At 28.4% G+C, this 25,002-nt stretch overlaps 4 protein-coding genes across 4 annotated transcripts; 3 read left to right on the top strand and 1 right to left on the bottom strand.

The window, feature by feature from the left end:
* Positions 1-15,375: 15,375 nt before the first annotated feature.
* INS49_005561 (uncharacterized protein) lies at positions 15,376-16,287 on the top strand (the record flags this gene model as incomplete). The annotated part of the gene is made up of 1 exon (XM_043166340.1): positions 15,376-16,287. One exon carries the CDS (start codon positions 15,376-15,378, stop codon positions 16,285-16,287), a length of 912 nt encoding a protein of 303 aa, XP_043017120.1.
* A 1,357-nt stretch (positions 16,288-17,644) lies between these two features.
* Positions 17,645-17,958, top strand: INS49_005560 (uncharacterized protein; the record flags this gene model as incomplete). The annotated part of the gene is made up of 2 exons (XM_043166339.1): positions 17,645-17,805; positions 17,862-17,958. The coding sequence occupies 2 exons, from the start codon at positions 17,645-17,647 to the stop codon at positions 17,956-17,958; spliced, it is 258 nt and encodes an 85-aa protein (XP_043017119.1).
* Positions 17,959-18,964: 1,006 nt separating this feature from the next.
* Positions 18,965-19,861, top strand: INS49_005559 (uncharacterized protein; the record flags this gene model as incomplete). The annotated part of the gene is made up of 1 exon (XM_043166338.1): positions 18,965-19,861. One exon carries the CDS (start codon positions 18,965-18,967, stop codon positions 19,859-19,861), a length of 897 nt encoding a protein of 298 aa, XP_043017118.1.
* A 989-nt stretch (positions 19,862-20,850) lies between these two features.
* INS49_005558 (uncharacterized protein) lies at positions 20,851-22,825 on the bottom strand (the record flags this gene model as incomplete). The annotated part of the gene is made up of 6 exons (XM_043166337.1): positions 20,851-21,491; positions 21,638-21,891; positions 22,068-22,108; positions 22,159-22,500; positions 22,575-22,623; positions 22,758-22,825. The coding sequence occupies 6 exons, from the start codon at positions 22,823-22,825 to the stop codon at positions 20,851-20,853; spliced, it is 1,395 nt and encodes a 464-aa protein (XP_043017117.1).
* Between the last annotated feature and the right edge of the window lie 2,177 nt (positions 22,826-25,002).

Raw genomic sequence — 25,002 nt, 5'->3', positions numbered from 1 at the left:
AAACCTTTAAAATATTTACCTTTTAATAATAATTAATATTTAATTAATAAGCATAACCTTTCCTCTTTTTAACGTCCTCCTTATCAACACCCTTTAATAAAATCTTAAGCATAAATTACCTTAAAATTAATATAAGTTAATTTGCTAAGCAGTAAAAGCATTTAGGCGTTACTACTTATAAATAAATGGTTTAAAAGCTAATTATTAGCCCATAAATATAGCAAAAAAACGTTTTCTTTCCCCTTTCCCTTTTACCTTATAATTAATTATCTTAAAATCTACCTTAATAATAATAATAATAATAACGCTTATTACTAGCTGCAAGAAAGCCCTTACCCCTTAGCTATTTAACCCTTTTTAAAACCCTTTAAAAGCAATTATATTTAAACGCTATTCATAAGTATTTATAAATCCTTAAGTTATAATAATAAAGTTATTTATAAAAGTTATAAGCATATAATGTAAAAACGTTATTTATTAATAATATAACTTAATATTTAAATTAAAGCACAAGCTAAAGATATATATTTTTAACGCTTATTGTAATAAGTTAGCAAGCAATATTAATAATATTAATAATCTTAACACTCCTCCTTAGCTAACTCCTCCTTAATAACCTCTTTATTAATAACCTCCTTCTTAATAAGCTTTTCCTTAATAGCTTTAAAGGTAATTATAGCCTTTTTTATAACTAGCTTATCCTTAATAAGTTACTTCTTATTAACTTTTTCCTTAGCTAACTTTTCCTTAGCAGCCTCCTCCCTTATAAAGCTATTAAGCATATTAATAAAAATACCCCTTTATATCATTTAATTAATTGCATTATGCATATAAAATATTAAAATTGCTAAAGCTTTAATAATATTAATAGCTATTATCATTATTATAACCTTAAGTAAAGTTAAATATATAATTAACCTTATTATAAATCTTAATAAATAATAATTAAAAATCATTAAAAGGATAAAGAAATAATTAAAAAGAAATTATTTAAAATAATAATTATTATACTTTTTATAAAAATAATTATAACTTAAAAAAGAAAGATAATTACTTAGCATTAAATAATAACCCTAATAATATTTATAATAATTACTTTAATAAATGCTTTAATAATAATAATTAAGCTAATAATTATAACTTAAACTTTTAATTAATTAAAGTATAGCATTTAAATACTTTAAAGCTTTAAAATATTAATAATTAAATAATTTAATTAAGCAATTTAAGTACTTAAAACATTTAAATATACTTATATTTAAATACTTATATTTAACTTATTAAAGCAACGGTTATAAAGCACTTAACCCCTTATAACCCCTTAAAGAATAAAATATTTACATTAATTAAGCAATTTAATTAGCTAAGCAATAATTTAAAGGAAAAGCATAATTTTAAAGCGTTTATATATATATATATAAAAGATTATTAATATAAGAATAATATATATAAGTATTATATATAATATGTTTATATAATAAATACATTATAAATAATGCATAAATTTAAAGGTGTAAGGTTTAAATTAATTTTATTAATAATAGCTATTAATTAATATTAGCTAGCTGCTAGCTAATAATTATATACCTTATATATAAATTATTATAGCTAGCTTATAATTAAATAAGGAAAGGCTATAGCTTTGCTGCAACTTACCCTTTATATTATAGCTAAATTAATTATATACTTTATTTATTTATTATTAATTATATAAAAGCTAAATTAATAAATATTTAAGTTTTAATTATATTTATTAATATAAATTATTAATAATAATAATTATAATAAACTTTAATTAAAAAGCTTTTTTTAATATATTTTTAAATAATTATAATTTTTTTAATTATTAAAAGCCTTTTTATAATATTTTTAATTATTAATTAAATTAATAATAAGCTTTATTTAATTTTATTTAATTTATAATAAATATTTTACTTTTAAATAAAATTAATTAATTTATAATAAATATTTAACTTTTAATTATATTATTTTTATATCTTTAACCTTTTTTATAATAATTTTAAAAAGCCTTTATTTAATACTCTTAAAAAAACTTTTATTTAATACCTTTAAAAAGCTTTTTTTTATAATTAATGCTTTTAAAGTACTTATTTAATGCCTTTTAAAATATTTATTTAATGCTTTTAAGCTTTTTAACTTTTTAAAAAATCTTTAAATATTTAATAAAATATAAAATACATAAATATTTTAAAATATTAATTAATAAATAAATAATTAATATAATTATTTTATTTATTTAATTAATTTAAAATTATTAAAGAAAATAATTAAAATTTATTATAAAAGTTTAATTATATAAATAATTTAATTAAACTTTTATAATATTTAATTAATAAATATAATTTTTTCTTTTTTTAATATTTATTTTATTAATATTTTTTAATAAAGTTTTAAATATAAATTATTTTAAAGTTAATAAAAGTTAATTTATTAAATAATAATAATATTTAAGCAATATTATTTATAAATAAATAATTTAAGAGTTAATTATATAAAATATTTTTTCCTTTTTTTTTATTTTATAATTAATTATTATAAGACTTACTTTAAAAATAATACCTTTTATATTAATAATAACCCTTTTTTTTAATAAAAAAAGATTATTAATATAATTAAAAGCTTTAAAAATTAACGTAGTTTATTATTAAGTAATAAATATTATTAAATAACGGATTTTTTTAACTTTACTTAACTTTTATTAATTATAATATTATATTAAGGCAAATAAATTAATAAAAAGTTAATATTAATTAATATTAATTATATTTAATTCCTTATTTTTAATTAATTATATTAATTTAAAGGGGTTAAAAGTAATATAATATAATTAAAAATTCTTAAGGTTTTAATAAAATAAGTTATTTTTAATATTAATTATATTCTTAATTTTCGCATTAATCTTGCATTAATTTACTTATTTAAATATTTAATATATAAAAAATTAATAATAAAGATATATATTTTTTATTTAAAGAAAATAAAATATTTTTAATTATTTAAGTTATTTAATACTTTAATAAAAATTGCATTAAACCCTTGCTTATAACTTAAGTTATTAAGATTTTTAATATTTTTAAAATAACTTTATATTATAAAATAAATTAATAATATAATTTTAAAGAATTATACATTAATAATATAAACTTAACTTAATTAAAAAGTATATATTTATTTAATATATTATTAATTAAAATGCTTAAAAAAATTTTTATATAATTTTTTAATAAAAAAATATAATTAATCTTTTATTAATATATCTTAAAATAATAACTTTATAAATAAGTATTAAGCTTAATATTTTATAAATTTATAACTTAGCTTAAAAATTAAATTTAATTATCTTTATAATTATTAAAAAGCTTTTTATAAAAATTTAAAAATTATTAAAAATTAATTTAAGCTTTTTTATAATATAATAATTAAATATTAAATTATTAATAATAATTTTTATAATTTTAATAAAACTAATTTTATAATAAATATAATTACTTTATTAATAATTATTATATATATTAATAAATATAAAAAGATTAAATTAATTTAACTTAATAATTAAAAATAAGTAATTATTATTAAATATATTAATATAAATAAGTTATAAATCTTATTATTTATAATTATTTAAGGTACTTATTATTTTATTAATTAAATAATAAAGTTAAATATCTTAAATAATTAAGTTATTAAGCTTATTTTTAATAAATAAATAAATAATAAAATTAATTTAAAATAAATTTAATATTTTAATAAATATATTATATTAAAAAAAAAATATTAATTATTAAATATTAATTATAAATAATTATAAAAGCTATATATTAATTAAGTTTAATTAATATTATAAAAATAATAAAATTATTATTATTATTATATTATTATATTTATTTTACTTATTTTAATTATTAAATATTATATTATATTTACTTTTAAAATATATATATAATAATAAGATTAACCTTTTTATTTAAGCCTTTATTAATTATATTATTAAGTTTAAATTCTTTTTTATATTTAAAGTAGCTTATAATAAAACTTTTATAATAAAAAATATTAAATTTATATTTAAAAAAATTAAAATTTTTCTTTAAAACCTTAATTTTATAATTTTATAATTTAATATTTACTTATAAATTTAATATAATTTTTCTTTATTTTTCTTTAAGAATAAAAGTTTTAAATATTATTAAATACTTAATAAATTATTTAATAATTAAGTTTTATTAAAAGTAAAATCTTTGCTTATTAAAAAAGCTTTTTTATATTAATTATAAAGGCTATTAATTAATTAATAAAAAATATATAAATAATAATATACTTATTTATTATAATAAATAAATAAATATATATGCTTTAAAATATTAATATAATATTAATTAAATATTAAAGGATTAAAAAAACTTAAATATAGCTTAAAAAAGTATTTATAATTAAGGAATTTTAAGCTTTTATTTAAAAAAAATAAAAGATAAAGTAATTAATTAATAAAATAAATAATAAAATAAAAGAATTAATTTATAATAAATTAATTAAAAGATATTATAATAATTATAATAAAATTAAATATAATATAAAAATTTATAAGAAAAATAAAAAAGAGCTTAATTATTTAAATTTTAATTATGTTATAATTAATTTAACTTAATTAATATTAATTAATATAAATATAATTATTTTATTAATTTATAATAAATTATAATTTTAATAATATAATTAATATTAAATAATTTTAAATATATATTTCTTATTAAAAATTAATTAATTTAAATTAATATTAATATAATTTATTAAGTAATGATTAATATTAAATAATAGCTAATTTTTTTAACTTTAATTAACTTTTATTAACCTTAATACTCGCTTAATATAAAGAAATTAATTAAATTTAATATTAATTAATATTAATTACTTTTAATTATTTATTTTTAATTAATTTTATTAATTTAAAGAAATTAGCATAATTATAATATAATTAAAAGTTATTAAGGTTTATATAAAATAATTCCTTTTTAATATTAATTATATTTTAATTTTTTATTTTAATTTCGCTTTAATTTACTTACTTAAACTTTTAATGCGCTATAAATTAATATTATATTATATATTCTTTATTAAAAAAAGATAAAATCCTTTTAATTATTTAAATAATTAATAAATTTAAAAAACCTTATTAAAAACCTTTAAATATTCCTTAAGTAATATAAATCTTTTATATTTTAAAATAAACTTTATATTATAAGATAAAGTAATAATTATTTTATAAAGAATTATACATTAATAAGCATAAACTTAATTAAATTAAAAAATAAATACTTATTTAATATATTATTAAGTAAAATGCTTAAAGGTTTTCTTTATAACTTTTTAAAATAAAAGATATAATTAACTTTTTATTAATATTATATAATATTAAATTAATTAATAAGCATTAAGCTTAATGCTTTATAAACTTATAACTTAGCTTTAAAATTAAGTTTAATTATCTTTATAATTATTAAAAGGCTTTTTATAAAGATTTAAAGATTATTAAGAATTAATTTAAGCTACTTTATAATATAATAATTAAGTATTAAATTCTTAATAATAACCTTTATAACTTTAATAAAACTAGCTTTATAATAAGCATAATTACCTTAATAATAATTATTATATATATTAATAAATATAAAAAAACTAAATTAATTTAACTTAAAAATTAAAAATAAATAATAGCTATTAAATGCATTAATATAAGTAAATTATAAATCTTAGTATTTATAATTATTTAAAATGCTTATTACTTTATTAATTAAGTAATAAAATTAAATTTTTTAAATAATTAAATTATTAAGCTTACTTTTAATAAATAAATAAATAATAAAATAAATTTAAAATAAATTTAATATTTTAATAAATATATTAAGTTAAAAAAAATATTAATTATTAAATATTAATTATAAATAATTATAAAAGCTATATATTAATTAAGTTTAATTAATATTATAAGGATAATAAGATTATTATTATTAATATATTGCTATATTTATTTTACTTATTTTAATTATTAAATATTATATTATATTTACTTTTAAAATATATATATAATAATAAGATTAACCTTTTTATTTAAGCCTTTATTAATTATATTATTAAGTTTAAATTCTTTTTTATATTTAAAGTAGCTTATAATAAAACTTTTATAAAGAATAATATTAAGTTTATATTTTTAAAAGCTAAAATTTCTCCTTAAAATCTTAATTTTATAATTTTTAAGCTTAATATTTACTTATAAATATTAATATAATCCTTTTTTATTTCTTTATAAAAATAAAAATTTTAAACTTTATTAAATGCTTAATAAACCATTTAATAATTAAGTTTTATTAAAAGTAAGATCTTTATTTATTAAGAAAGCTTCTTTATATTAATTATAAATATTATTAATTAAATAATAAAGAATATATAAATAATAATGCATAAGCTTATTATCTTAAAGGATTAGGTTTATATTTTTAAAAAGGTTAATATAATACTTATAAAATGCTAAAGGGTTAAAAAAACCTAAATATAACTTAAAAAAGCATTTATTATTAAAAAATCTTAAGCTTTTATTTAAGAAAAATAAAAAAAAAGTAATTAATTAATTAAATAAATAATAATATTAAGAAATTAATCTACAATAAATTAATTAAAAGATAATATAATAATTATAATAAAATTAAATATAATATAAAAATTTATAAAAAAGATAAAAAAGGGTTTAATTAATTAAATTTTAATTATATTATAATAAATGTAACTAACTATTAATAATTAATATTAAAACTTATTAATAAAAGTATATTATTTAATATTTTTATAATTTATAATAAACTATATTTTTTTAATAATAAAGTTAGCATTATTTAATATAAAGTATAAATCTAATTCTTATTAAAAGTTAAGGTTAAAAGTTTAAAATTAATAAAAATGGCAACTATGTTAACCCACTGAATTATTTTAAAGAATATATAAAAGATAAATATATATTAATAAGAAAAAATATTAATTATAATAAAAATTAAGGAAAAAAAAGAATTAAAAGGTTAAGGACTTTAAAAGAAATTATAATAATAATTATTTAAAAAAAAATAAAATAAAATAAAGGAATAAATTAATTATAAAAAAAAAGAAGAGGGGAAATAATTTTTAATTAATTAAAGTATAATATTTTAAAGATTTAAAAGCTTTAAAATATTAATAATTAAATAATTTAAATATTTAAATATATTTATATTTAAATATTTAGATTTAAGGGATTAAAATAATAAGGATAAGGTATTTAATTTTTTATAATCTTTTAAAAAATAAAATATTTATAGGAAGGAAATAATTTAATTAATTAAATAATAAGGGAAAAAAAAGAGAAATTTAAAAAAGATTAGAGATAGAAAAAAAGGAGGAAGAGAAAAAAATATATAAGAGATAAAAAAGATATATAAAGATAAGATATTTTATATATAAATAGATATATATAAGATAGAAAGGGAAAAATATGAAATTTAAAGGAATTTTATTATAATAAGGATTAAGGAATATTAATTAATTATTAATTAATAATTATGTATTTTAGAGATAAATTATTATAAAGGAATTTAGAAGGAAATAAAACAAAGGGATAATTTTATTATAATTTATTTTTTATAGGATAAGGAAATTAATTATATATTTTAATTATTTATTATTAATTATATAAAAGGGAAAATTAATAAATAATTAATATTTTAACTTTATAATATAGGATAATATAATTATATTATATTTAAGTTTATATTTTAGGAAAGTTATAAATATTATAATACTTTTTTAATAATTTTAAAGCTTAAATATATTATTAATTAGGAATTATTAGGATAGATTTAGAATAGAAAGGATTTTTATTATTATTTTTATTTATTAGGGGGATATTTAATATATATATTTATTAAGGGGGAAATAAAAATATTTTTATTAAATAATAAGGGATTTAAGGGGGGAGTATTATTTCTTTTATTTAATATAATTTATAATTTAATTAAATATTTATAATAATAATAATAAGAATAATAATAATAATAATAAGAATAATAATAATAATAATAATAAGAAGAATAATAAATAATAATAATAAATAATAATAAGAAGAATAATAAGAATAATAATAATAATAATAATAATAATAATAATAATAATAATAAATAATAATAATAAGAAGGAAATAATTTTATATTTTTTATAATAAAATTTTTTATATATAGAATTAATTTTAAGAATTAATAAGAATATTTTAATTTTCTTTTTTTAAAATTAATTAATAATAAAAGTTAATTTTTAACTTATAAATATTAATATTTAAAATATTATTATTATATTATTTATAAATATATAATAAATTTATTATTTTTATAATAAATTTATTATATAATTATTTAATTATAATATATTTATTATTAATTAAATTTAATATATTTTTTTAAGTAAATAAGCATTAAAAATTTAAATTTTTTATTTATCTTTTATTATTAATTATTATTAAATAAATATATTTTTTATTAATATTTTTTTATATAAATTATTTTTAATATTTTATAAGTTAAGTTATTAAAGAAAGCTTTTTTATTTTTTAATTAATAATACTTTTATTAATTTATTTATAATTATTTATATTAATAATATATATTTTATTATAATCTTTTTATTTTAAATTTCTTATAATAATTAATAATTATAAATATTTATATATTATAATTTAATTTTAAATATAATAATTTTAAAATTTATTAACTTAATAATTTAAATATTATTAAATTTAATTTTAATAATTTTATTATTTAATTTAATAAATAACTTAATAAAAAGCTAATTAATAAATAATATTTCTTTTATTATTTATATTAAGGTTAATAATTTAGCTTTTATAATAAATATTATAATTATATTTTATTTATTAGCTTTTTATTTAATAAATCCTTTAAATAACTTTATAATAAATATTTAAAAGCTTTTTTTATTTAAGGAATTATTAATAAAAAAAGCATTATTTATAATAATAAATCCTTTTAAATTTTAAAAATATAAAGTAAGATATTTAATATATAAGAAATATAATAATATTTTATTAATAATATTATAATATTTTTTATTTAAATAAATTAAGAATTATATTAATTATAATATAATAAAAATAATATTTAATTATATAAATATAATAATAAATAATAAGGAATTAATCTTTTTTTAATAAAAATAAACTTTAATTTTTAAGGTTATAATAATATTTAATAATAGCTTTTTAAGAATTATAAAGGTTTTATAAAAAAATTATTTTATTAATTAATTTAATAATCTTTTTAATTTATATATAATTTAAATTAATTAAATTTAAATAATTTTTATAATTTTAAATAATTATTATATTAAGAAATTATTAAATAAGATTTTCTTTATTAATTTTATACTTTTTTTAAAATTATTACATTAATTTATTTATTTAATTTTAATAATTTTTTTAATTTATAATAATAATATTATTTATATAAAAAAAATAATAATGCTTTTTTTTATATAATAATATAACTTATATAATATTTATTAATATTTATATTAAATTAAGGTTTTTATAAACTTTTTTTATTATAATAATAATAAAATAATTTTTTTTATTAATATTTATATAATATTTATATAAAGATATTTTAATTAATTAAAATATAAATAAATATATTTATAATATTATATTATATAAATTTAAAATTAAATTTTATTATTATTATTATTATTATATAAAAAAATTAGCTTATTAAAGTTATAATATAAGTTTTTTATATTTATTTTTATTTATTAATTTCCTTAAATAATTAAATAAGCTTTATATTTTTAAAAAACTTTATATTTATTAAATTTATATATATATATATTTATATATAATTTAAGATTATTTTTTTTATTATATAAGGATTTTATTTTTATATTTTAATTTATAATTTTATTTAATATAACTTTATAAATAATTAACTTTTATTTATTTAAATAAATATTTAAATAAATAATTTTTTAAATCTTTATATTATTTTAATAATTTAAAAAGATTATCTTTATATAATTTTATTTTTTAATATAAGTATTTCTTAATTTATGCTTTATTTAATATTTTTTTATTTAATTTAATTATTAAAATAGCTTTAATGTTAATTATAAATATAAATTATTATAATATATTTATAATAAAATTATTATTTAATAAAATTTCTTTATTTAATTATATTTAAATAATATAAATTAAAAATATTAATAAAAAAGTTTATAATAATATAAAAAGTAATTTAAATTTTATATTTATATAAGCATTATTTTATTAATTTATTATAAATTATCTTTTTTAAGTATTTTTATATTTTTTTTTTAACTTTTTCTTTATTAATATTATTTTTATAATTTATTATAAATTAAGTTTTTTTAAAGTTTTATTTAAAAAATTATTTTTTATATAAATATTTTCTTTTTAAGTTTAATATTTTATTATTTTTAAAAAATTATATTTATTTTATTTATTTTATAAAATGCTTAATATTTATAATAAAAAAGTTATCTTTAAAACCTTTTTATTTATTATTAAATATTTTATATTTATTAAAAATAATATTTATTATATTAATAAATTTTTTTATAAAGAAAATTTATATTTAATAAATATTTAAAAGATAATAACTTATAAAATATTTAATTTATATTTATAGCTTTAATTATTAATAATACTTTTTTTAATTAAATATTAAATATTATAATATATACTTTATAATTAAAAATATATAAATAAGTTTAATTTAATTATAAAATACTTATTTATTTAATAATTATTTTATAAAATTTAAAATATAATATTTATTAATTTAAGTTATATATTAATATTTAATTATTAAAATATATTATTATATATTTAATTTTTAATTATAAAAAATATAAAAGCTTTAAGTTTATTTATATTATTTATATTTTTTTTAATTATATTTTTTAAATATTTAATATTATTATTTTAAACTTATATATTTAATATTAAAGGGTTAATTTTAATATATTTTAACTTTAAAAACTTTTTTATTATTTATTTATAATTAAATATTTCTTTATTATATTTAATAATTTTAATCTTTATTTTATATTAATTTTAATTATATTATAAAACAATTTAATAATTTTATATATTAATAAAAATTATAATATATAATTATAAATTCTTTTTTTATATTATAAAAAATTTATTATAATTTTCTTATTTATTTATTTATAAATTTCTTTTAATAATTAATAAATTTATTATATAATTTTAATAAAAATATATATTTTATATTTTATAATAATTAATTTATAAATTTATATTTCTTAAAATAAATTTATTAAGTATTTTAAAACTTTTAATTTTAAATAATTTAATTATTTATATTAAAAAATAACTTTATTTATAAATAACTTTTTTTTAATAAATATTATATATTTCTTTTTTTATATATTAAAAAAACTTTAAATAATTTTAAATTAATATTTAATAATATATTAATTATAAATATTAATAAATAAATAAAAAAATTAATTTATTTTATTATTTTAAAATAATTAAGTTATATTTATTATTTTAAAATATTTCTTTTTTTTATAATTATTTAATAAAAAGAAAGATAATTAAAATTTATAAATATAAAATAATAATTTTAAAATATAAAATTAAGATTTTAATTTATATAAATATTATTTTATATATTATAATTAATAATTATTAATTTCTTAATTATATATAATTATTATAAATTATTAATTATAAATTTATTAATTATTTATTAATATTTATAATTAATATTATATTTATAAAGTTTAATATTATTAAATATTTTAAAAAGTATTTTTTTATAATATTTATAATAAAAACTTTTTTAACCTTTATATTAATAATATAATATTTTAATAATTAATTTTTAACTTTTTATATTAATTTTTTTTTATATATTTTAAAGTTTTAAATTTTAATTTAAATTTTAAGCTTTAAATAACTTAAATTTAAGCTTAAAAATTAATATTATTTTTAAAAGCATTATATATTTTTTTTTTTTTTTTTAACTTTTTTTAAATTATAAAAATACTTTTTTTAAAAATATATAAAAGTAATTAATAAAAATATAATTTTAATTATAAAGGATATATTTTTATAAAAATTTATATTTAAAATTAATAATATTTATTATAATATTAATTAAAGTTATATAATAAATTAAATTTAATTAAGCTTTTTTAATATAAGCTTATTTTTTTTAATAATATAAGTATTTCTTTTATTATTATAATTATTATTTTTATTATAAATAATTATTTATATTTTTTAATAATTTTTATAAATTTATATTATATATTTAAAGCTTATAATTTCTTATAAAAAAAGTTTTTAACTTTTTAAAATTTAAAATTTTTATTTATTATTTTTTATTTTCTTATTTATTAAAATATAATTATTTATATTAATATTATACTTTATATAACTTATAATAAATTAAAAATTTATATAATAATTTATTTTACTTTAATAATTTTTTATTAAATAGCTTTAAATATAATAAATTTTTATTTATTAATTTAAATTAAGGTTTTTTTTTAAATTCCTTAATAATTTTAATATATTTTTATATAAAGCTTTTATTTATAATTAATTATTTATTTATAATTATTTATTTTTTTATTATAAATTTAAGTATTATTATTAAAATAAAGTTTTAAATAAATAATAATTTAATTTATAATTTAAAGTAATTATTTAAAGCATTTATTTATATAATTTTTAAATAATAATTTATTTTTTAATATATTTTAATTTTTTTAATTTATATCCTTAAAAGTTAAGATTATATATTTTAAAATTAATATTAATAAAATTAAAAAGCAATTATTAACTTTATTATTTCTTTTAAATAATTTTAAAAGTATTTAATTTAATATTAAAATTATTAATTATTTAAAAAATTATACCTTATATAATTATAATAATTTTAATATATTTTAAAGATATATATTAAGTTTTTATAACTTTAAAAAGAATTTAAAATAATTATAAATATAATATTTAAATTTATAAGTTTTAATTTAAAGATTAAATTTATAATTTTAATTATATTATTTTTTTAATTTAATTAAAAAGGTATTTTAAGTTTTATAATTAATTTTATTAATTATTTTATATAACTTAAAATAATAAAATTTTTAATTATTAAATTTTATATTTTTTTATAATAAAATTCTTATATATATAATTAATTTTAATAATTAATATAATAATATTTTAATTTTTTTTTAAAATTAATTAATAATAAAAGTTAATTTTTAATTTATAAATATATAATAAATTTATAATAAATTTATAATAAATTTATTATATAATTAAATTTAATAATAATAATAATAATAATAATAATAATAATAATAAAAGAAATTAATTAAATATTTAAGTTTATTTTAATAATATAAAGTATTATATATAATAAAAAACTTTAAGCTTTATTTAAATATTTATTTAATAATATTAATATTTAAATATATATTTTAAAGAATTCTTTTTAAATTAAACCTTATTTATATAATATTATATTTAAATATTAAAGTTACGTGCATTATAATGGTGGAGAAATAAATCTTTAAAAGTAGTGTATTTGGGTGGGAAGGTATGCCGGTTAGGGGGGGCGGCCGGCTTGGCAGGGCACTAGTTTAGGTCGCACTCAAGCTGGGGCATTCGTGTGTAACCAGAGTTCTTTCCCACTGTACGGAGTACCCCACAGGGCTGGCATGAGGTCTGACGCGGCACAGCTCCCGCGCGGTTCGGCCGGAAACAGGAGACGGCGCCGAGGAATATACCTAGGTACTGTGACGCGGTGATCAATGTACTCGACGAGGAACTGTACAGCATGGCTTTTCGAGCCAGCGAGTGGGCTTGTTGGGCCCATCCGGCAACTCGGCAGCATGATAGAGCCTTCGGGCCTGCCGATGCCTATCATGGGGCATACAACTGCATTTTAGATGGACGTACAGCCTCCTTGTTGATACATTCGGCGGAAGAGCAAAACTTGTCAAGGTATTTGGCCTTTCTGCATTCGATGCATGTGTCACACCAACGTCCATCGACTATCATCTGTAGATCTTGCCAACCCCGCAGAGCTGCCGCACTTGTCCTCTCTGTAAGATACAACTGTGCTGATGTTGGCTGTGCAATGGTAGTCGCTTCATCCACCCACCCGTTGCTGCCAGCCCATGGCCGTCAACGTCACGGTCTGCAGCCGAGTACGTAAGCTAACCTTCTTGCCTGAGTTCAGCTTTTCAGCTTCAACCGATTTCAAATTATTTTGTGAGATAACTAATGGTACACCACTGACAGCCTATACTAGTATTGACGCGTCTGTGTACAGCCTCACGGGCAGAGCAAGTTGCACACCATTATTTTAATCGCGCCAGGGCGTGGTGTCATAATGCTACACGCCCCTGCCATGTCTTCTTGTGCCACTTTTCTAAGCAACTAGTCAATTCATAGGAAGCAAACCTTGTTTAAACCTAGCAAGGTAGAGAGAACAGCCCCCCATGCAAGCCTGGTGAGGAACGGATGCTTGAATCGTGAGCTTCCAAGTAGCGGCTTCGCGAATTACACTCAATAAGAACATACTGAGCTAGAGGAAATTATGTCTTCTCGAATCAGCTTGCTCGTCTCTGTGTATGTTCATCTTGGCAATCGTGGGGTCATTGAGCCGCGGGGTCTTTGTCTCATGTAATTCCGGGCTCAGCCTGAGTATGGTTGGGTTGTTGGCATTGCCAGGCATTTAGCCGACCGGCTCCTTTACAAAGCAAGTCTGCATGTGTGGAGCTGTTGAGGTTGAGCGTCCTAGTACCGTCACGCTCGACCTTTTCGGGCCTGACCGAATTTTACCAAGCTTTGTTTGGGCCTAGACGACAATCTTTTGTTCAGCTTTTCAAAGGTGACTTCCTTCTGCGTGGAGGAAATGGCTGGCTATGAAGGCTGGGACCCCGTTGTTTGAACAGGCCAAAAGAGTGCCGTCATGCCGGCTTTTCATTTTACCCTACCTTGTGGTGCCGACCGTGTCTTTGTATAGGCATTATTCATATGCATAACGGTAGTAACACCCAAACGACAATGCCATTGTGAAGACGCAGTCACAAAAATCTATGATTAACCAGACAATCTCTTGTATGGGCTCTCAACCTGGTCACTTGTACTTTGCATCCATGTTACCTATATAATCCTAAAACAACGCATCAGAAACCGCCGGCAACATTGCTACTGCACAGTCGGCTTTAGACAGCCGAAATCTGAGAGAAATCATGTCATTCGACGACTCGCACCACCAGCAGCTCTACCAGGGAAGGCCTCTTCACTCTACTAACTACGCAGGAAGTTGGAGCTCTCCGGATCATGGGCTCGGCCCGCCCGGTGAGTTACGCCAGTTGGCGTTTGTTGACCCGTCGATTCTTCAGCTCGGGCCGAGTCAGCCTGGACAGGAAGACCCGTCGTCTTTCTCGGATGCTACAATTGAGGCTAACAGTGCGTCGGAAGCTTCTTCCTTCCCCTTTTCTTGTTTCTCTTCGGTCCACCATTCCTTTTTCTCCTATTTCCCAGATATGCAAGAGCCCATTGGCATCGCCAACCACTCATTTGGCGTTGCAGAGGTTCAAGCATTCATGGGAGTGGAAATCGACGAAGGACTCTTTGACAACCCAGAAGCTGGAGGATTTGCGAATCTCGACAACCTTTTTGCTGATGTCCCACAGGATCTAGAGCTCATGGACATCGACGAGTACTTTCCTGACACTGCAGAAATCCCAGAAACCACGAAGACCGACGAACAGCTTTTTGACCGTCCGGAGATCCGAGAACTGGGGAATATCGACGATGATTGTTCTGACACACCGGAGACACCGGAATCCATGCAAATCGACGTCGAGGAGACGGAAAGAGTTTCCGACTGCCATCCTCCCTCGCTCGCTCCTTCTTCTCCGCCCTCGTCTGCACCGCCCTCCCCCATACCTCGTTACCCAGAGTCTGAGGATGGGGTGTACCTGGTGGAAAGGATCATCCAGGTGCGGGGTCCCAAACATCGTCGTCAATACCTCATTAGGTGGGAAGGATGGGGTCCCGAATTCGACACCTGGGAGCCAGCTCGCAACGTCTCGGCAGAGCTCAGAGCAGAGTTTGAAAGGTCGCGTCGCCGCCGTAGACATCCTAGGAGGCGTTGATAAGTATGGGTAGGTATCAGAGGCAAAAGCAGGAGAGTCAATTGTCTTTTTCCTTTTTTTCTCGTACCGGCATGGATTGCTTTCGAATAAGATCTAACAGGAGCCCTTTATTGTGGAGTTTTCCACCGGTCTACGCTGGTGTTTCTGCCTTCCCAGATTGTATAATGCACATATATTTTACTACCCAAATTTTTGATCAATTCGTTCTGTCACCGGTGCACGGAATGTGCCAATTATTAAGAAAACGGATATTCGCACAGAAGAAAACGGATGGTACACAGATACCTCCCTGCCACCAAAGCTGCAGCCAATCAGAGCATCTCGCGCCAACTAGTAACTCGCATACCCAAGCCCAATTCGCACACCTTCTCATGGTGTAACCTCATTGATGATAAGTGGTTTCGTTCTTAATCCGTATACATACGTAGCTGTATGCGGTCCCTTCATTCAGTGGTAAATGCTCAAGACCCAGCGTTAGATAAAAACAAAAACACCGATAACAGTAGTCCATTGATGATAAATTGCTATGGGGTAACTTTCTGTGGGTGGCTGAGGTGGAAGACACCCATTAGAGAATAATCCTCTATTTTATTTTCAAAATATTGCCTTGACGAATGATGTTGGACCGAGTACGCAGAACAAAGAAGCTGGCGTCTTTCAGATTGGATCATGCCTTGGGTTTCATGAGCGTGGCCCTTTGGTGCGACTTCAACCAACGAGTTGCAACCTGCGTCATTATCCAACAGTCTCGCTACAGAACAATGGAACTGGTTGTGGGAGTATGTGAGAGATTTTTGTAAACCTGCTGAGTCTTTTGGAAGTACCAACTCATTCTAGGAAGCCAGCACAAGGACGGTTACAAATCTTTAGTGAGCATCGCTTTCATTGATACCGCAAAGTCATCTGTTCACGTCACTTCAGACATGACGAGTGGCAACTTGACAACAGTCACAGCCGTTCAGCAGTCACCCATGTGAAGACCGTATGGTACATGTTGGCTTATTTCACAGCTTTATCATTGATCAAGGGTGACAGCACTGCATTGTGGACTAGGTGTGACATGAGATGATTCTCAAATCCCTGACATGACATATGATAACGAATGAATGGAAGTCATGCTCATCACTCAGAACCTGCTGTTGGGAAAACAACTTGGCTGAAGTCTGCAGTGATTGTTTCCCAGATTTAGTGTATAAGTCCCCCTTTTCCCTCTTCCAGCAGCTTGATTCAGCAAGGCAAATACCAGAAACACCACCAGAAACAAAACCACTCACCAATACGACGAACTTGCATCAACGACACGCAGTGTTCAGAGCAAGAAACACACAAGGAAAACACTACACTTGGGAACAACAACATGGCGCCCAAGTTTTCTGAGGACCAGGAAGTCATCTACCAGGGGGCTGACGGCAAGTACAAGGGCCAGGTGAAGAAGTTTTGTGAGAAATCTGGCCGCTTTGGCAGCTATTACGAGTATGAGGTTGAGTTGACCCAAAAGGACGGGTTGGAAACTACGGTGTAAATTGCTACTCAACGCGCTCACCAATAGTTCATTGGCTGCTAACAATTGGTAGGAAATCGGTTACCGCGAGTTCAAAGACCCAGGACTACGAGAAGATGACGCCCAGGACCGAGAAGAATGTCTTGGAGGGCAGCTTGAGCAAGGCTTAATCCTTCAAGTGCAACCATGAAAGCAGTACAAGAGGCTTGATGGTTGAGAGAATGAGTTGAATTTCACAGAAGACAGTACCAATACGAAAAGAACTTTTTGGTGACGATCAAAGTGAATGTTGGAACTTGAAATGTGCCCGTCTCCACATTCCATTGAAATGCAATTCAGATGAATACTCCGCCACTGACATGGCCGTCATCACACACAGAGCAGTTGCATATGTAGATGGGTATAGGCTACTTGCCAAAGTGGGTTGGAGGCGACCTGACGTATGGCTGCAATAGTCTCTAAGTCCACATATGTAGCTCCCAATTGTCCTCAGTGTCTCACAACGACAGCCAACAATCTCAGATGATTTCAGGTTATGGTGGTCCAGGCGGACCCTCGACTGTGGGGGCAAAGCTGAAGCAGCCCTGCCAGCAAGGCAGACGCCCGCTTTATTGCGACAGGCAGGGCCACAGCATAACCCATTATTTCCGTGGGCTTGCTCTCAAGCTGGAGTCCAACGCGCCATGAACACAGCTATCCTGCTAGCTTTTTTGTGCAGTTGCCGCCGCCGTGGGCACCCGCGAGCCCCTGGCCAGCAAGGACTGCGTTTCCCACCCAATCGTTATGCGGACTCCTGTGTCTGGACTGTATTTCAGGGCGAATTTTGGTACGTTCTCCGTGGGACAACAGCACAAGCCTTTACGGCCTTACTGAACACAGAGCATGAGTGTCTGTATGCACCACAATTGGGAAGGCCGAATTTGCCTGGCATGTGGACATACATAGGCTACGTTGCCTCATTTCTTTTGACCGCCCAAAAATCAAAGTTTCGTCCTGGAACTGATCGCAAGGAGGCTTGCCACAACCTGAGAAAGCAGGGAGCAAACTGCTGGTGGCCTGTGACCCTTATCACAGTGCGATCTTCTATAAATACGCGTGCCACCAGCCAGAAATTGACGGTCTTCCAGTACAGTCAACATCTTTTGCACCTCTCTATGGTGTGCCGTCAACTTTGCCATGTCGACACTGCAGCACTTCCATCGCTTTCGCGACCTTCCCCGCGAGCTCCAACTCCACATCTGGGAGCTTTACGAGTGCACACAGCCGCGTCGTCGGCACTATTTCCGCAGGATGGTGTATTGGTCTGGCCATCTGTACGCATGCGCCGACCAATACACAGACCGGCGCATTGCCAACACCGCAAATGCAGATGATCCGGATCAGACTCAAGTTCCCGACGTAGCCATCACTCCCAACACCAAGATTCAGCTTCCGAGCAGCGGCAGTTGGTACCAGACTTATGTTTCCGACTCTTTGCACACCAGCGCAGCAACATTCGGTTCCATCCAGACGCCCACGAGAATGGACAGTCCTTTCTATATCTGGGCCAACTTCAAGAATGACACGTTTTGTTTCGCTGCTAATAACGGACTCGGCGGAGGCAAAAACTTCCTTCAATACCTTGAGGGGCCGACCGGCCTGTTTCCCCCTGCCTCTGGACCCCACCAGTCACCAACAATGTCTCATTGGTTTTTCCGACTCCAGAGGCTTGTGCTCATCAAGTCTACTGCCATTCAAACACTGGGCCCCTTGGACCGACAAGTTCTTGGGGTGCATCCCAGCCTCAGGGAACTTACCATCGTCGCAGTGCACGACTATTTCCGTTGCAGTCACCTTGCTCTCGGAACACAAATACGACCCGACAACTTCAGCGTTACCGAGCGACTCCCCTTGAGAACGTTTGTAGCACTACGGAAGGCAGTGACGGAATCATGCGCCTGCGATCGGCCGACGAAGTGTCTCGATGGACTGGAACGGCTGAGGCGGGATCTTGTCGACCTTTTTCAAACCCGAACAAACACCGCGCCTCCGGTCGATGTTGGCATCGAGGTGGAAATTTACTGGGCTCAGTGACCAGACATCGAGTCTCTGGTTGCCGGCGCCGAATCTTCATGAGCCTGCAGTCTCGAGCCAGCAGCGCGCCTCGGGTCGCCTGTTTAGTGACCTGGTGCCTTGCAGATGCCATGCAGAAGCTGCTGGGCTAGCCATGAATGCTGTTGCTGCCGTATCACGACGGCACAAACAGAATATTGAGGAGCTGTTATGGACAACAGAGTTTGGGACAGACGACTACAAAAGCGAGCGACTGTACGAAATCTGAGGGGGTGGGTTGTGGCCTGTAGAGCGCAAGTTTGCTGTTTGCGAACGCGTGAATGGGTCGGAGCACATGGTCAGTTCTTACTCTAGAAAAGATCTCACCCACGCAATATTTTTCCCGCCACGGGGCAAGTCTTCAGCCAAGTCGATGATCATACGCTGGAGAAAAGGCCTCTGCGTGCCCATGTAATTACACAAAAACTGTCATTTGGAAGGTCGAGTGATATTGAGTGAAAAGAGACACCCCAGACCATCCAGCGTCCTGCTATAGTCACAGCAAGGCTGTTCACAACATGTAATTTCTTCCGGCGGGCAGGCACCCAAGATGGCCATCAGGCTATCTGGAACCCACCGGAAATTACGTTATATATGTAGCCAGTGGTCCACCAAAGATGACCATCTTGAGTAACTAGTTGTCCAGAACCTAATCAGAACCAGGCCGCGCTCTCCAAGTCGATTCTTTCTCTACTATTGGCATCCATGGCTTGGCCATGGGTGCTCCCTAAACATTTCGCAACACAGCTCATAACCGCCATGTCCGTGCTCTTCTTGTGAGTGTATCCCAGGCTCGCCATTCACCCTGGGTGACAAGGGTATTATTCTCAGTGACCAGATTGGCGAAAACCGGGTCCCATTGAGACAGCACCAGACTGCCCAAGATCAAAACAAATCCAGCCTCGCGACCCCCCCCCCCCCCAGAGCCGACCAAGGCGGCTGGCCGCCCGGATAGCAAGCCACGTGAGCCGTCAGGGGTCTACTTCCATGGCAGCAGCATCCACCTCGGTGGCAGCATCCACCTTGGCGGCAGCATTCCGCTGCTCAGTCTGCTTTCGCATAACGATCTCCGTCCACCTGCTGACGTAATACCTAACGCGATCCCGCGCGTCTCCCCTCAGATTCTGCACCTTGCGCAGCGCGGCCTTCTTCAGGCTCGCGGACATGGTCAGGCGCTTCCTCGCCTCGGGCACGGCCGGCAGGGTCTCCGGGTGGCGCGCGTAGTCGAGGCCGGGCGCGATGAACTCGTCCGCCAGCAGCCCGATGACGTGCTCGAGGCCGGCGTTGACGACGCGCGCGACCTGCAGGAACTCGACGATGTAGCCCCGGAAGCCCTGGAGCAGCGCGGCCAGGGGGTTCTGGCCGTCGACCCTGGCGGCGGCGGCGGCGAAGACGTCGAGCCTCTGTGTGAGCGTGCCAAGTTTGTTGCGCACCGAGTTCAGGTGGTTCCTGAGGGGCGTCATGTACCGCCGGTGCACGGTTCTTCTTTCCTTTTCCGTTGGGAGGAGGGAATACATTGCGATAAGCGCCTGGGCGTATTGTATGGAGTATCTGAAAAGCCGCTCAACGACCATGAGATCGTCGCTAACAATGGTGGTGGCAGCTCGGTCAACTACAAATCAAGGTCAATAAGTTTGATTTGTATCAGATCAGGGCTTGGTCGGTGCTTGCGCCGGGGCCTTTCAGTCCTCTACGTAAGGGATGGGGGGGACGAAAGAGGCGTGAGCCTTGATTGTGTTTCGGGGAACTCATTCTTACACGCAGCCGTTATTGTCGCCTGGGCATCGGCCGTGAGCCTTCCGGCCATGCTGTCTCCGAGCCAGCCTTCTAGCGCGTTGCCCAAATCCCCAATGTCGGCCAGGCACTTGTCCACCTGGGTGTCTATCTTTGCATATGTTCTCCCCCACGTCCTGGCCTCGAACTTGAGCCGGGCTGCTGTGAGGTTTCCGATGACAAGACCCTCTGTCCCATGCCATAGCCACTGGGCCAGGGGGAACTGCCTCAGTTCGTACCTATGGAAGACAGCATGTCAGCACTTTCCCGGAGCCGTCCTTGAAAATGCCGGTTCGTCCCGCGACGATTGATGCGACTGGAAAGCCTCGAGGTCGACCGAGTCTCTTGGGCAAGTTGTGCAGTTCAAGTTGGGTGTTCCGAGAAAGAAAGTATGACGCGAAGTCAAGTAACTCACAACCCTGTCGTTGCCTCGTCTCTGAAAAACTCATAATCGTCCTGGTCCAGCTCAAGTTTCAGATAGCCAAAAAGATGCCCTTTTCCAATACCGGCAAGACCATCAGAGCGTTGAACGGCGGGTTGAGCCTCAATGCCTGGTGACCAAACCTTTGGAACTGGCCTTGCCACCATGCCTCTTGCAAGAAACGTTCGTAATACTCCACCTCGACGGGCCTCCACTGCTCGTACACGGGAGCAGGTGGGTTCAACAAATAGCCCTCGTAACCTCCGCTTGCATACGGCGCATACTCCGACCTATCGACCCCAGGGTGCTGCAAGAATGGGTACTTGTGACTCCAAGGCCAGGAGATGGCCAGAACGTAGGGATGCAAATAGCTACCACCTTGTGGGTTTCTAGCGAGCGGTCCAAGACTCAGGGTCTCACCCCAGACCTGCGCTCGAGGCGTTAGCCCTATTGACACACTTCAAGGAGCAGAGAAACGAATCAGCGATCAAGAAGACGCACCAGAGACTCGAATTCTTTGCCTTCTTCGCTCTGCGGGCCTTCTTCGAAGCTGTGAATCGTCGACTTAGCAAAGCACACTCCAGCAGGGGAGGAAACGGATCCGTCGACCAAGGGGCCAACAAGTGGCTGTTGCCGAGTACCTAGCCTCTCTCCCGCCTCCAACGTGCAACGGGCCGGACTTACAAGTAATCAGGGGTCGTCCGTTGTTTGCCGTACATCTGGACGCCCAGCGGACGGAATCGCGCGACCATGTCCTCGCTTATTCCGAGGTCTCTGGCGGCTCGCAAGGTCCTCAAAGTGGCCTCTGGCTCCCGCAGCAGAAATTCATGTGCAACTTGGATACGTGTTGGTTTAGCCCGCGGTCATCAAAGGCCGTCCATGATCCACCGTGGACGTGCACGTCTGGGGCTCGGGGGCTCACTCACAATGACAAGCATGCTGCGGGCCGGTGCGTGTCAGCCAACACATGGTCTCGGGCCGGACGGGGCACAAAGTGAACTGCTCACGGCCAACTCGTGCAGTATTACGTTCGCTAAGACAAAAGTGGCCGCAGTGTGCGCCTCCGGAAATTCCGCCGTCAGCAGCGGCCATATTATTGAGGGGTCAACTAGGTCACAGCCCGTCAGCCTCCACAGTAACGCGAAGCTGTAACCTCTCATGTATTCTCGGTACCTACAGTTGATCACGATGCGCGGCTCCGGCTGTCCACTGGAGGAGAATCTACCTTCCCCGAGGACGCTCGGGAGACGGCAGGTGGCGGCATATGCTCGAGAATCTTTTCCGTCAAAACCGTCTTGTGACCAGGAACCGATAGCGAAACGAACATCTTGACGTAGAAGATGCATATCAGCCAGCTGTATTTGTTCGGGTTTAGCATGGGTGCGGTGGCTTACACTGGTCCAGCATCGCCAAGGTCGTGTCCCTGGACCGAAATCCCAGCTGCCGAAGTTCTGCTGCTGCTTGGTACATTCCTGGCTTGTTCTCATCTAGCCATACCGACATGAGTGCGGCTCCGGCCTCTTCCTTGGCGGCATCTGTGCGACCGTCTACATCTGAAGGTACCGGCCGAAGATGGTATAAGCTCAGTATTGCGTTCCTGCGGCATCTTGTAAGCATGTGAGGAGGTGCTTTCTCTGTGTATAACCAGGGAGTCCGTTCGGTGTCTGGGGGCAGGGATAATGAGGCACAGTCTTCTTTATTTCTCACCAGAATGGGTGGTTTGAGGCGAGGACCCTCCCTGCTAATCGAAGCGCCGGCTGCATGACCGCCCAAACTCTTTCGTCCTGCCGCACGTTAGAGACAGAGGGTTTGCTTTGGCTGGAGGGAGATAGGCACAACCGATTCGACTTACACCAGTGGTATAGATGCCCTCTTGGTCTCCGAATTTCCAGCGTGCGTCGGGGATGTAATTCCTCATCATGGTGGTGTTTTGGGGTAGTTCCACCCACTTATCCCTGGTTAGAAAGCTGGAAAGCATTAATGATTCGATCCTCCTGACAGGCTGGCTGTGACGCACTCACGGGTGCAAGTCTCCCTCGATAACAGGTCCGCTGAAGCGATGGTTCGGAATATACACCCCTGCGGCTATCATCTAGGAATGTAAAAGGTTAGCAGGTGGTAAAATGCTGTTTTCAACATTGTCGTTGCCATGGAGCAGTAGTTAGAGACCTCTTGAGTCGTCGGCCCACGGAAAACATATGACTGCCAGCTTTCTTCCTCTGTCCACGTCGAGAAGAAGGACTTGAGGTCTGTCGTGGGCTCCCTTGGGTTGATCCTCGGGCTCATTAGAGATCGACCAACAGGTGGGTTTTGCTCTGGCTCATCATCTCTGAGATAGATGCCAAAGCGGCTGTGTGACCCGACAATTAGCAACGATACTTGAATGACGGCGGGGTATTGGATCCAAGTGATATGCATAATGATGAGACTGCTTACCGAGCAAAGCCTGTAGGGTTTTTGTCCGCGTCCACGGGCAGGATCGCAGGACGCAGCATCTGGGCAGTCTCGAAATAGACGCGCCTCCGCTTCTCGCCTGAGTCATCGTATTCAAAACTGGGAGACCATTGCGGATGCGTCCATTCTGGGACATAAAACTTGTCATGATCGGGCGCTTCTTCCCATTCACCGTATTGACGATCGGGGCTCAAGGATGCTGCTTGTCCTGGCTGTCCTGGCTGTCCTGCCCGGGACGCTTGTGCCGCTTGTTCTGCTCGTGCTTCTGCTACCTGTTCTGCAAATATGTTTCTCTTCGGCCCTGGTGCTTCTTCCACTGCCTTTCCTGCCTGCACTAGTGCTGCCTGTGCTTTTACCTGTTCCGCAAATATATTTGTCTTCTGCTCTGGTGCTGCTTGCCCCGCCTGTGTTCCCTGTGCTCCCTGCGCCGCCTGTGCTGCTTGCGCTGCCCCCGCCGCCTGCTCTGCAAAGATGT

Source organism: Diaporthe citri (assembly GCF_014595645.1).
Source record: "Diaporthe citri strain NFHF-8-4 chromosome Unknown scaffold_18, whole genome shotgun sequence".
NCBI lineage: Eukaryota > Fungi > Ascomycota > Sordariomycetes > Diaporthales > Diaporthaceae > Diaporthe > Diaporthe citri.
Note: the sequence above shows the minus strand (reverse complement) of the source record. Positions and strands in the feature narration are given on the sequence as shown.